General features: G+C 32.3%; 1 protein-coding gene across 7 annotated transcripts in view; it reads right to left on the bottom strand.

Annotated features, from left to right (window-relative positions):
* EPHA6 (EPH receptor A6) overlaps positions 1–13930 on the bottom strand; it is a 930448-nt gene that overhangs the window by 332818 nt on the left and 583700 nt on the right. For all 7 annotated transcript variants that reach the window (XM_065539279.2, XM_045385337.3, XM_005548367.5 and 4 more), the window contains one exon: positions 7131–7255. In XM_065539279.2, the coding sequence (XP_065395351.1) occupies positions 7131–7255 (125 nt within the window). The remainder of the gene's footprint in view (positions 1–7130; positions 7256–13930) is intronic.

A 13930-nucleotide genomic window follows, 5' to 3' on the forward strand; every position in this document is an offset into this window, starting at 1 on the left:
ACATTAATATTTACAAAATGTATGAATTAGACAGTCACCGGGGAAGGAACAGGCAGAGAACAAAGATGTGTGTCTGTACCTAAATAATGGATGGAGGTAAGAGTAGCTTTCCTGGAAGTAAAGATAAAATTCTCTTCCTCCCTTGGGCAAACACTTAAGTAAAGGAAATACAACAAAAGAAAATGAGGAATGTATATTGAGTAGCATATAAGAAGAAAGGATTGTTTTTCTTTCTTATGTTGATTATTGTTACAATAATTGCTTCATATATTTTTATACAAAGATGCATGTTACTGATTATCTATCTTGAGATAAATGAGGGATAATTATTAGGTTGTTATCTGTGGAAAAACTATACTGAGAAAGTAGAATAAGAGGATTAGGGAGGAAGAAAAAAGACTTACTCTGCAGAGTGTGATATTGAGGAGTATGCGACTTTCAGAAAAGACACCAAGATTTCAACCTTGTTTTAAAAGAGGCTACTTTAAATCTTCCCTGATTGATAAAAATATTTCCCATAATGAAAAGCTTTCCACAAATGTCCTTACAGTTTTAATAATACACTGTCCTCAGTGTCACAAAATTATTTATTTTTAATTAAAAAGCAAAGATAGTTTTTCTATAATCTGTGAACTAGGTGAAACACGTGCCGGTTATGTTTCATATAAATAATTATTGGCCATCTGGATATAAGAAATGCTACCTTTTTCGTGATGAGTTTTCCTAAAATCTAAAAACTGCTGACTGTGATAAAAATTAACAAGAATACTTTAAGAAAAAAAGACTTTAACAGTCATGGTGTCTTAAAATACTGGATGTGAGAATAATGAACTGTTATGAGGGGATTCATGTTTGCAAAATGAGCTACCAGTTGATAATTAGTGGAGCTGTACAACACCCTGGTGAGATAGGTATGTTTCATTCCTACCATTTTGCAGATGCAAAATTGGCATGAGAGAGTAATGAAGTGTTTGGCCTCAGGGAACCTAGAAAATCAGCATCAGCAGGAAGCACTGACTTTCTGAGACATCCGCTGTGATGTAAGGTAGGATGGCCAGCTTTATCACCCACTTACTGGCTGTGTGATTTTGGTAAAGATACTTAACCTTCTTGTGCCTTAGTTTCTTCATCTGTAAAATGGGAAGAATAACACTATTTTCCTCAAACATTTGTTGTTAGGAGTAAATCAGTTAGTCCTTGCAAAAAACTTAAAAGATTACCTGGCATATAATCGGTCAACAATCGGTATCTATTAATTACCATCTACGTGCCTCTCTGAGCACTAAGGATAGGAAAGTGAACGAAATAAATCCTTGCCCTCATGAGCTTACATTCTTGTTCTTAACAGAATGGTCTCTCAGCTGATAGACATATGTACATAGGTCTTTCTTATGAACAGGTAGAAACAGAAAGTCTTGCTGGCTTTCTTTTTTTTCTGCCTTTAAAAAAAATTGTTAGAAGTAATTTTACAGTGGCTGCATGATACCTTAATTTCCTGGGAATGAGTTCTGAACAAAGAGAGAATTTTACTAATTCAGCTAGAACGTTATTGAAAGGAAATAGCTGTGTCAGGCAAGGATTGAGGGTTGAAATCACCTCTTTTCTTCAGGGACTCGTAAACTACTGGGGGGAGTCCAGATCCACAAATAAATAACTCTGATTAAGACTAATTTTGGTAAATATAACTGTTAGAGTCTGAATGTTTATGTCCTTCCAAAATTCATATGTTGAAATAATCACTTCCAAGACCATGGTATTTGGAGGTGAGGTCTTTGGGAGGTGATTAGGTGTAGAGCCCTCATGAATGGGATTACTGCTCTTATAAAAGAGACCCCAGAGAACTCCCTTCCCCTCTGCCATGTGAGGACACCGTGAGAAAACCACTGTCTATGAACCTGAAGAGGCCCTCACCCGATGCCAAAGCTTCTGGCGCCTTGGTCTTGAACTTCCTGGTCTCCAAAACTATGGCAAATAAATGTCTATTGTTTATAAGCCACATAGTTTATTAGTTTTTATCATAGTAGCCCAAACGGACTGAGAGAATAATGAAATAACAAAGAAGCAAGAGAAGGAAGTGTACCTTGCTTGGGCAGAGAAAAAAAGGGAAGGAAAGAGGGAAAAGTAGGGAGGAGAAAGGAAAATAGGGCACAGGAGGAAAAATAAGAACGTGAACACAAAGGTTAAGGACAGAAGGGAACAGAGATAAGAGAAGGGTGCTATGATTGGAATGTCTTCCCAAAGTGTTAGGATTACAGGCATGAGCCACCGTGCCCGGCCTCATTTTGAAATTTAATTGTCATTGTAACAGTATTAATAGGTGGAACCCTTAAGAGATCATTAGGCCATGAAGGCTACGCCTTCTTGGTGGGATTGGTGCTTTATGAAAAGGCAAGTATGGCCCTCCCCTTCCCCTCTCTTTGCTTTTCTCCTCTTCTGTTGGGTGAGGAATAGCATTTCTCCCCTGTGGAGGATATGGCATTCAAGGAGCCATCTTGGAAATGAGGAAGGGGGCCCTCACCAGACACCAAACTTACTGGCACCTTAATCTTCCCAGCCTCTAGAACTGTGAGAAATAAATTTCTGTTTCTTGTAAATTACCCAGTCTCAGATATTATGGTATAGCATCACAAAACAAACAAAAACAAAGGGTATGCTTGCTCTTCAATATGTATAGAAGAGGGTTTGGACTGTTTCAAAGGGGAAGACTGAGAAGTTGGGAGCAGGTGATATCTTAGTTCCCTCATTATACGAATGGGCACTACTGGAGAGCCTATTGGAGAAAAGTATTATTAGTAAGTAAAAAAATAAAATAAAATAAAAAGTTTTGTAACTTATCTTGACTTCCCTTATTATTTTAAAGTGCTTTTTCATAGTCAAGTTATATTCACTTGAGTTAAAGAAAAATGAAAGACTGAGTATGAAAAAGAAAAGTGACTTAAAAATTAGGGAATGTAATTAACTAAGGAATATCTAACTAATTATAACCCACAAAGCAATATATTCTCTTTCTCACATATCACTCTTAATAAACAAACATGCAGACACACATACCACAGACACACTCAGACACATCACACACACAGAGAGAAAGAGAATAATGCCAGGGTCTTAATTTCTACATATAATTATGATGTTAAGAATACTGCTCTCTATGGTGAGGTATTTTAAAGAATGTGTGTGTGTGTGTGTGTGTGTAATTTCAGTAGATTTCAATGAAAAACCACAGTTATCTGAAGGATGGGATAACACTAAGATAGTTTATCTATATAACAGTATATACACAAACATGAGCATTTGACAATAGCTAGAACTGTAAAAGATTACCTAGATCTAGATCTTTCTAGGTCCTTATTTTACAGATGAGAAAACAGAAATATGAAAGTTGAGATCTGAGCCAAACTCAAATATTTGAATACTCAGACCAGTGCTTTTTTTTTCTAAGATATCACTCTCTGAGCAAAGATCACTGATAACAATAGTTGTTTAACCTCAGGTATTTGTAGACACTTCACATTCCAAGCAGGTTAACTTATTTCCTAATTTACAGAAAAATGCATTTGAAATAAAAACTTTAAACAGCATGAATTCCTCAAACAATTGCGTAAATATGGATATTTTGTGGATCAATTATGTGTATAGCAATACAGAATAACTGATTGAAATGAAATGCAATTTTTTAACAACACGGCACCAATATTAAAGACAAGAGTATATAAACAGTACAATGAGCCAAGCATTAATTCTCCAATAGTTCTTCAAGAATTTAGCTATCTTTTTTAATAGTTAGTGCTCCAGCAAATCAACTTGGATTACTTTTATCTGTTCCTGTTTCCATTTGCCAGCTTATGTGTTTTGTGTTTAAGAGCTTGTACCTGTAGCCTTCTTTAGAACCTAAACTCGGGCTACTGGAGCCACTGCGGAGAACCAGAAGGGCCTATGAATTTTTTTTGCACCCCATATATGTACTTACACCAAAGGCTGTAGCCAATAACTGACTAAAGCCAGAGTAGAGAAGCCCAGATTCTTTGTTTTCATAAGATGAACTCTGAGATATAGTTTAGAATCCAGAGCTTCCTTCATTGTCACTCAGTTTGATTGACACCTTCCTTCACAGTATTGATGGCCCCATTCTTTCGCCGGTTCCCCTGGGAGTTTGCTTAATCATTTGCATACAAATACTTGTCTCTGGATCTGCTTTTGGTCAGACAACTAGTAAAGACGTAGACTAAAGCTATTTAGGATCCATCCATTCATCCATATTTATCTATACTAGCTACCTCCCTCTGTTTTCCCTGCTGCTGTCCAAATACCTCATTCCCTCACTCTTCCAAATAGGCAAAACTTGAAACAGACCAGTGTGCATCTTATTCTATTCTGTATTTCTCTATACTTACATAATAATATACAAATATAAACATATGAGAGAATATTTGTGTCCCAAAAATGATATTATATGTTTATATATATATATTTCTTTTTAATCTTTTCTTACTGAACAATATTTAGATTACTAATAAAGAAAGAAATTAGCACTTTAAACTGAATTCTATTGTAATTTTCCATAGTTATAAGTTATAAATCTTTGCTTGGAATGAGAAACCATGTCATAGATACAGATATGTAAAATGTACAGTTAGAATCTGAAGTCAAAGTAGGTAAAAATTTCAATGCTATCATTTTATGTTCTCTCTGAAAGATTTTAGCATTCTAACATTTTTGATTGGTTGCTTATATATTGTCTATTTATACATGAAAGAACAATTATTTTATTTAGTTTGTACATAATTCTCATGCTATCATTTTCTGATTCTATGTTGTATTATTTGCCAAATATTTCCTTAATGCTTGCTCAAGTGATTTTTAATACTAATTTAGAGTTATTCATCTTTAGGTCTATTTATACCTAATTTTTACAAGCCGCCAAAAAGGTTGATATGTGTATTTCCATTTTGTGAATATGAAATCTGAGGCATAGGGGGCTTAATTGAGTTTTTCCTGGCCATAAGCATAATGAGAGGCAGACTCAGAACATGAATTAGAAATCTTTGACTTCCAACTCCATGTTTAATCCATTAGTAGTGGGTTATTGCTATTTTCTTACGAAATAAACTCCTTTATAACATTACCTATTCCATCATTAAAATAAAACCTATGTAATAAAGCCAAATGTTGTACATATAAGAATGAATATAAATATTATGTTAATTACTATCTTTTAGAATCATATTGATTTCGAAAATTTTGATTGGATGAATGTGGTTTTCTGTCTATTAAATCTGTATGATTTATCCTAACTTAGAAATATTGCAAGTTATTTTCATCCTCAAACATATAAGGTATAAACTATTATAACATTAGTGATTTTCTGTGTGTAAAATATAACCCTTACAAAACAGAGAAATATTTTGATTCTGAAAAGTTGCTTGTATATATATGCGCATTGCTTGTTAAATAGTCAGAAATTTTGAGTGTATGAAAATATATTTAAACCAGTCAACAGAAAATATATGTTTTCTTGTGACAGTGTGCTATAGGCTGTAACATCTGAAAGGCTAGCCCAGCAGATTTCTGAGCACATAGTAGCCAGGATAATTTGCAGAATCTGTATTCCAATTTAAACTCAATAAATTTGTCCTTTCTTAGGCTATGGATTTATCTATGTCACTTAAAGATAATGACAGTTTTTAATTGACTACATAATGCTGAAGTTATTAGAGCAACAAAAAATGGATACAGCTATGCTACTAAGTTACATCTCCCATTATCAAACCTAGATTTACTCTGAAGCAGAATAGAGGAAGCTATGTGTTATGGTTTGAATGTCCCCGTCAAGCTTATGTTTTAATTTGATTGCCATTATAACAGTATCAAGAGATGGAACCTTTAAGAGGTAATTAGGCCATGAAGGTTATGGCTTCATTTGCAGGATTGGTGTCACCATGGGTGTCGGTTTCATATTGCAGAAGTAAGCTCCTAATAAAAGGATGAGTTTGGCTTCCTTTTGCTTCTCTGTCACCCTGGCCTTGCCCTCCCACAATGGGATGACTAACCAAGAAGTTCCTTTCCAGATGCTGGGACCTCAATCTCAGACTTCTTAGTCTCCAGAACCATAAGTCAATAAATTTCTGTTTATTATAAATTACTCCATCTGTGGTATTCTGTTATAGCACCACAAAACAAACTAAGAAAGTGGAGTTCTATTTCTCCTCTTGCCCTCAATTTCTTCAGAGGAAGACTAAATTCCTTTATGATTTCCTTTGCTTCTAGTAAGGTACAGAAATGCAAGATGTTCCTTCTCACTGTAATATACCACTGGATATTACATATAATTTTTACACTAAAATTTTTATTTAACATTCCCTTTGCAAATTTCTAGAAGTAGTATTAACACAATAAGACATATCAGAATTGACTATGTGGTCTGCTGTAATATTTATGCCAAGAATATCATAATGGTGAGGAATGAGAGAAAAACGCATAAAGAACGTGAATATAATAAAGGGAATAAAGTATATACTTGGGGAAATATACTAATTGTATGACAAAAATGGAAATAAGGGTTCCATTATTATAAATAAGGATTTGTCAACTGAATTTATCTCGCTAGCTTCTTATAAAATAAAATAGCTAACCTGAATGTAAAGAAAGTGTTTCATTTATATTCTATTTCCATTTATGCCTTAAATAATGCTTTCCAAATTATGGCCGACTGTAACTTTAAACTCCCTGGCAAAGGATATGTGCTACAAAAACCCACTTCAGGTTATAGTAATTCAATATTAAAACTTCTTCCCAACTGAATTTTAGAAACAATATTGTAGTAACCAAACTATAAATTGAATAAATTGAAGAAGTTACTACTTCTTACAATATTGTAAAACTCTCTAGAGTAGGTCATGACAGAAATGAACATCTTACATTTTCTCCTTTAATCTGACACAAAACAAGATAAATTAATAAGTTACAAGCAGAATAGCAAGTTAGAGAGGATTCAAAAAAACAGAAGGTATGAGGTTAGGCCAAAGAAGAACAGGGTTTAAAATAAAATAATACAGTATAACGACATGCTTAATATATACATATATATGCGTATATGTGTAGTTTTATAGGAAGCTCCAAATAAGACCTACTTTCTCATAGTACTTGATCTCGTAGTCCAGAATGGCTCCATTGGAAAAAGCAGGTGCTTGCCATGATAGGGCAATGCTATTTTGGGATGCCCAGTCCTTCCTTACCACACCTATCAGGGAAGGTGCTGAAAGGAAAGAAAATAACTAAGAATTAATTGGCAGGAATCATTTTCCATTAACCTTTCTTTAATATTTTCTCTTCCAAGGAAAATAAAATTCTTGTTGAAGAGGACACCATTTATTTAAGGCAGATTAATAAGAAAGCCTTAGGATATGCTCTATTCAATCCAAATAAGGCATTAAATATATTCAGGAACACTCTTAGGGAACACAGGAAAAACTCAGATATTCCAAGAATAAGGGCCAGAACTCATCATCTTTGGTATTATTAGGGGAGGATATTTTTCTTTAAAATGGTTTTGGTCTTCAGCTATAACATGAAATACAATACACTTGGCTCTTATGTTTTATCAAATATTAATCTACTGTAGGAAAAAACAAACTCTGAAATTGCAAGATCATTTATAGGCTTCTCCCTTTCCTGTAGACATTTTAAGGCTTCATAAAAGTTTATATTATAATCTTTATAATTACAATAAATGATTGTTTATGAATGTGAGGATTATTTCTTTTGCATAGTTTCTGTAACACTGAATAAAATTAAAATATTTAACTTTAGAAGTTACTTTCAGAATCATGTCTTTTTATTTTCCTATATATTATAATTCTAAATTAAAATAATCTGTGTTAAGCTTCCAATATATAACTAAAATATATATATCTCAGATTCTTCTCTTTGCACCTTTTAGAAAATACTTTTTAAGTATTCTAATTAAAAAAAAAAAAACCGGCAGTGTTTGACACAGAAGTCAACAATCATTCAGAAAAAATAAAATCCAAATAAAACACACAGATATGCCATTTCTCACACAACAGATTGGCAAAAAAAAAAAAAAAATACAAAGTTTGGTAAGACACTCTGTGGGCTAGGATATGGGATACAACACTGCACCACATTGTTGGTGGTAATGCAAAATGATACAACTCTTATCAAGGGAAGCTTAAAGATTTAAAGCAAAAATTATGTATTTATTTACACTTTGGCTTTTTGGAACCTCTCTCAGAGATACACTGCACAACACAAAGTGACATATTTACGATACTATTCCTGGAGATTTATTTCTAAAGTTGTAACAATCTAAATGCCCATCAATAAGGGATTGGTTGAAAAACTATGCTACATCCACTAGAGAATCATGAAGTTGTAAAAAGGAATGGCTATCTGTAAGCACTAGAATAGAGTTATTTCAGAATATATTTTTAACTGAAGAAAGTAAGGTGAAGAAAAATGTATAAAAACAATGTAAGGATAAACCTAAGAATAACAAATAATTATAATGGTTGCCCTTAGGGGGTGAAAGGCAATAGGATAAACACTACGAGGTTATAGTGGTTGCCCTTAGGGGGTGAAAGGCAATAGGATAAACACTACGAGGTTAGAAACTGGACATCTGTGAATATATATTTGCCTTGCAAATTTACTTTGTAAAGTAAAAATATTATAAGTGATTAAAAATAATTTTAAGAACAATTTTGAAAAATTAACAGAATCATAAAATGAAGAATACTGTATAGAATTGAAGACACAGCCTCTAAGAGGGAACTGTTAAACATAGCTTTAAACACACTGATTTAACAAAAATATCAATGGGATGTGCTTTAATAATTAAATAAGAAAAGCTATTTTCTTATTTAAAAATTATTAAACTGTTTTAATAATGATATTGATGATGTTAGTATTGGTATTATAATTTTGAAGCTGTTATATATACATATTAAAGTATAAATCAAATGAGCAATTATGTTGTTATTGAGAACTAGATTTTTTCCTCCTGTGGGAGAAAAAATATAAAAAATGTCAGCTATATTAAGGTAAATAAAAACTCCAAGTTAGAAGTTACATTATGAACTCATTATATCTTTCCAATTCATTTTCAGAAATATACTTAAATGTACCAATCACAGGTGAGAATTAGATTTGAAAAATTGATTCTGTCATACTTTCAATTTCTAGGAAAGTCTTAAGTATTAAAAGTTTGGCATTTTATTTCTGAAAGTTGCTTTTTTTGTTCTAAGGACAAAGTATTTTCTTAAATTTGAAAGAATGACAAGTTTGGTTTTTCTAAGGAAATAAGGTCTTTAGAAACTATATTTAAAATTCTTTCTGGCTTTTCAATGGGAACATTATATTTGGACTAGAATATGTTCTTAAAACGAGAGAGAATTACAGAAGTCACTAGGAAATAAAAGTTTGTCATGTGAGCTAAAACAGAAATAATGTGGTATATAAGAAAAAGCACTCAGATATTTCACTATTTAAAATAAGCCCTAACTATAGACCGTAGAGACACAACAAGACTACTTAAAAAAACAAGACCCAACTATGTACTGTTTACAAGAAACTCATTTCACTGTAAAGACACAAATAGACTGAAAGTGAAGTAATGGAAAAAGACATTCCATGCAAATGCAAGCCAAAAATAAGCAAGAATAGCTATACTTGCATCAGGTAAAATAGACTTTATGTCAGAAACTTTAAAGAGACATTTATATAATGATGAAAGAATCAAGTCAGCAAGAGGATGTAACAACTGTAAATATATCTGCACGCAACACTGTAGCAACCAGATATATAAAGCAAATATTAGATCTAAAGAGAAAGATAGACCCCAGTACAATAGCAGTTGGGGACTTCAACACCCTACTCTCAGCATCAGACAGCTTATCTAGACAGAAAATCAAAAAAGTAATATTGGATTTAAATAGCACTGTAGACCAAATGGACCTAACTAATAGTTGCATAACATTTCATCCAACAGCTGCAGAATAAACATTCTTCTCATACACATGGAACATTCTACAGGATAGACCACATGTTAGGCCGCAAAACAAGTCTCAACAAGTTTACAAAAATTGAAATAATATCAAGTGTCTTTTCTGATCACAATAGAATAAAACTAGAAATCAATAAGATGAACCTCAAAAAATACACAAACATGTGGAAATTAAACAACATGCTTCTGAGTTACCAAATAAACAAATCAGGAAAGAAATCAAAAAGAGAAAGAACACCCAAATAAATAAAACCAGAAACAAAAAGAAAACATTATAACTGATACCACAAGAATACAAAGGATCATTAGAGACTGTTATAAACCACAAAATGCCAACAAATTCAAAACCTAGGGGAAATGAATACATTCTTCAACACATACAAACTACCAAGGTTTAATAGTGATGAAACAGAAAATCTGAACAGACCAATAATGAGTAACATGATAGAACCAGTAATAAAAAGTCTCCCAACAGAGAAAAGACCAGGAACAATGGCTTCACGGGTGAATTGTACCACCCTGTTAAAGAAGAACTAATACCAATTCTTAACTATCATATCAACAGAATGAAGGACAAAAATATAATTATCTCAACAGATGCAAAAAAAAAATTTGATAAAAATCAACATCCCTTCATTATATAGACTTTCTACAAATTAGGTATAGAAGGAATGTATCTCAACACAATAAAGGCCATATATGACAAATACACAGCCAACATCATACTGAATGGGGAAAAGTTGAAAGATTTTCCTTTAAGAACTGAAATAATACAAGGACGTTTACTTTTGCCACTCTTATTTATTTTAGAACTGCAATTCCTAGCCAGAACAGTTAAACAAGAGAAAGAAAGAGAAGGTAATTAAACTGGACAGGAGGAAATAAAATTCTCGCTAATTGAGGATGACGTGATCTTATATATAGAAAAACGTAAAGACTCTACCAAAAAAACTCTTAGAATTAATAAACAAATTCAGAAAAGTTGCAGGATACAAAATCAACGTACAAAAATCAGTAGCATTTCTATCCAACAGTCATAAATGTGCTGAAAAAATCAACAAAGCAATCCCATTTAAAATAGCTGCAACAATAAATAAATACAATATCTAGGAATACATTTAACCAAGGTGATGAAAAATCTCTATAATAAAAACTATAAAACAGTGATGAAACAGCGTTTCATATAGTTTTAAATACTATAGTTCATATAGTTTTAAAAACTATAAAACAGTGTTTAAGAGGAAACAAATAAATGTAAAGACATGCTATGCTCATGAATTCAAATAATTAGTATTGTTAAATTACCATACCACCCAAAGCAATCTAGATTCCATACCTCCCCTATCAAAATAACAATTACAATCTTTACAGAAATAGAAAAAACAAATCCTAAAATACATATGGAAACAAAGAAGATCCAAAATAACTGAAGCAGTTTTGAGGGAAAAACAAAACAAAACAAAAAGCTGGAGGCATCACATTGCCTGACTTTAAAATATATAACAAAGATATAGTAACCGAAGCAGCATGGTTCTGTCATAGAAACACATTTAAAAACCAATGTGACGGAATAGAGAGTACAGAAATAAACCTATGCATTTGTAGCCAGCTGATTTTTGGCAAAGATGCCAAAAACATACATTCCTTTCCTCAATATATGTTTTTGGCAACTTTTCAATAAATGGTGCTGAGAAAACTGTACATCCACATGCAGAAAATGAAACTAGATACCAATCTCTCACCATATACAAAAATCAGTGTAAATGGGTTAAAGACTTAAATGTAACACTCAAAAATATAAAACTGCTTGAGGAAAACACTAGGGGGAATGCCTCAGGACATTAGTCCAGGTAATCATTTTATGAAGAGGTCTCAAAAGCACAGGTAACAAAAACAAAGGCAAAAATAGACAGATGAGATTGTATCAAACTAAAAGCTTCTGCATAGCAAAGAAAACAATCAACAGAGTCAACAAACACCTGTAGAACAAGAGAAGATATTTGCATACTAATCATTCAACAATGGATTAATATCAAGACTGTACAAGGAACTCAAAACACTCAACAACAAAAAATAATCCTATTTAACAATGGGCAAAGGATCTAAGTAGACATTTCTGAAAAGAAGACATACAAACAACTGATATATAAAAAAAGCTCACCATCATTAATCAACAGGAAAATGTAAATCAAATTTACAATAAACTATCATCTCACTCCATTTGGATAGTTATTATCAAAAAGAAAATAAATAACCAGTGCTGGTAAGGATACAGAGAAAATGGAACTCATCCACTGCCAGAGGGAATGTAAATTAGTGCAGTCATTATGAAAAATAGTACGGAGGCTTTTCAAAAACTAACAATAGAACTATCATATGATCCAGATATCCTGCTACTGGGTATATATCGAGAGGAGATGAAATTAGTATGCTGAAGATATCCCCCCCCCAACCCTAAGCCCCCCACATCATGTTTATTGCAGCAGTATTCACCATAGCCAAGATATGGAAGCAATCAAAGTTTCCATCAACAGATGAATAATGAAAATGTGTAATACACACACAATGGAATACTATTCCACTGTTAAAAAGAATGAATTTCTGTAATTTATGGCAACATGGATGAGCCTGGAGGCCATTATGTTAAATGAAATATGTAAGTCACAGAAAGATAAGTACTGCATGTTCTTACTCATCTGTGAAAGCTAAAATATTTGATCTTACTGTAGAGCATAGAATAATGGTTACTAGAAGCTGGGAAGGGGAGGGAAGTGGATAAAGAAAAGTTAGCTAAACAATACCAAATGACAGCTAGGTAAAAGGAATAACTTCTAGTGTTCTACAGCACTGTAGGTGACTATAGCTAATAAGCTATTGTATATTTTTAAATAGCTAGAAGACAGGATTTTGAATGTTTCAAACAAAAAAATAAATGTGTGGGGGGGATGCATATGTTAATTACCTTGATTTCATCATTACACAGTATATTCATGTATCAAAATATTACACTGCACCCTAAAAATATATACCATTTTTATGCATCAATTAAAAATAAAAAAAGAATTTATGAGCTTCAGGCCAATATATTATACTTTTATGTTGACAAGGAATAAAATGAATGGAAAAAGAGTATGTATTTAGTGAATTCATTCTCACTATTACATTAAACAGAGAGACTACTCTTGGGTAACCAAAGAAAACAATTTAGTGATTCAAAAGAAAACAAAAGTTTTTGAGATATGTTCTTTATGTTGCAACCATATGTACTATTTTTGGCATAACAAATGAAGAATATTTAAATGAAAATATTATTACATAAAGTTGTATCCAATTCAACTTCGGTAATTAAATCTCAATTGATTCATTAAAAAAGGAACAGAAAAAGTGCTCAGATAATTTACCATATAAATTAAGACACATTTGCTCTTAATAAACCACCTTTAATAAATTTGTCCCTGTTGGAAGCTGCATTAACGTTCTTCAATTATAGTGTAATAATGTATTACATCGTGCTTTATGGATAAATTATAACTTTAAAGGGAAATCATATACATTAGAAGTTGACTGAAACATATCAATTCATTACAATTTTTGAAAATGTCATCTTCATGTATACAATCTTATGGTTAATTTTCAGTTTAATGTACAATGTCTAAAGCAATATTACCAGTGTTTTACATTTGCTTCATAATGATTTAGCACTCAAGGTCAGCACTATAATCCTTGCAAAACTTAAAAGAAATTCAATTATAGCCACAGCATAAAAGAATGACTATTGCAAAAAATATAGGTACTATTTTTCTATTATACAGTTCTCCAGTGGGCAATTAATAGTACACCTACATTACCTAAATTTTATGAGTTCCATCCTATACTTTTATAAAAACAATAATAAAAATGGATTTC

The sequence above is a fragment of the Macaca fascicularis genome, chromosome 2 (genome assembly GCF_037993035.2).
Source record: "Macaca fascicularis isolate 582-1 chromosome 2, T2T-MFA8v1.1".
Lineage (NCBI taxonomy): Eukaryota > Metazoa > Chordata > Mammalia > Primates > Cercopithecidae > Macaca > Macaca fascicularis.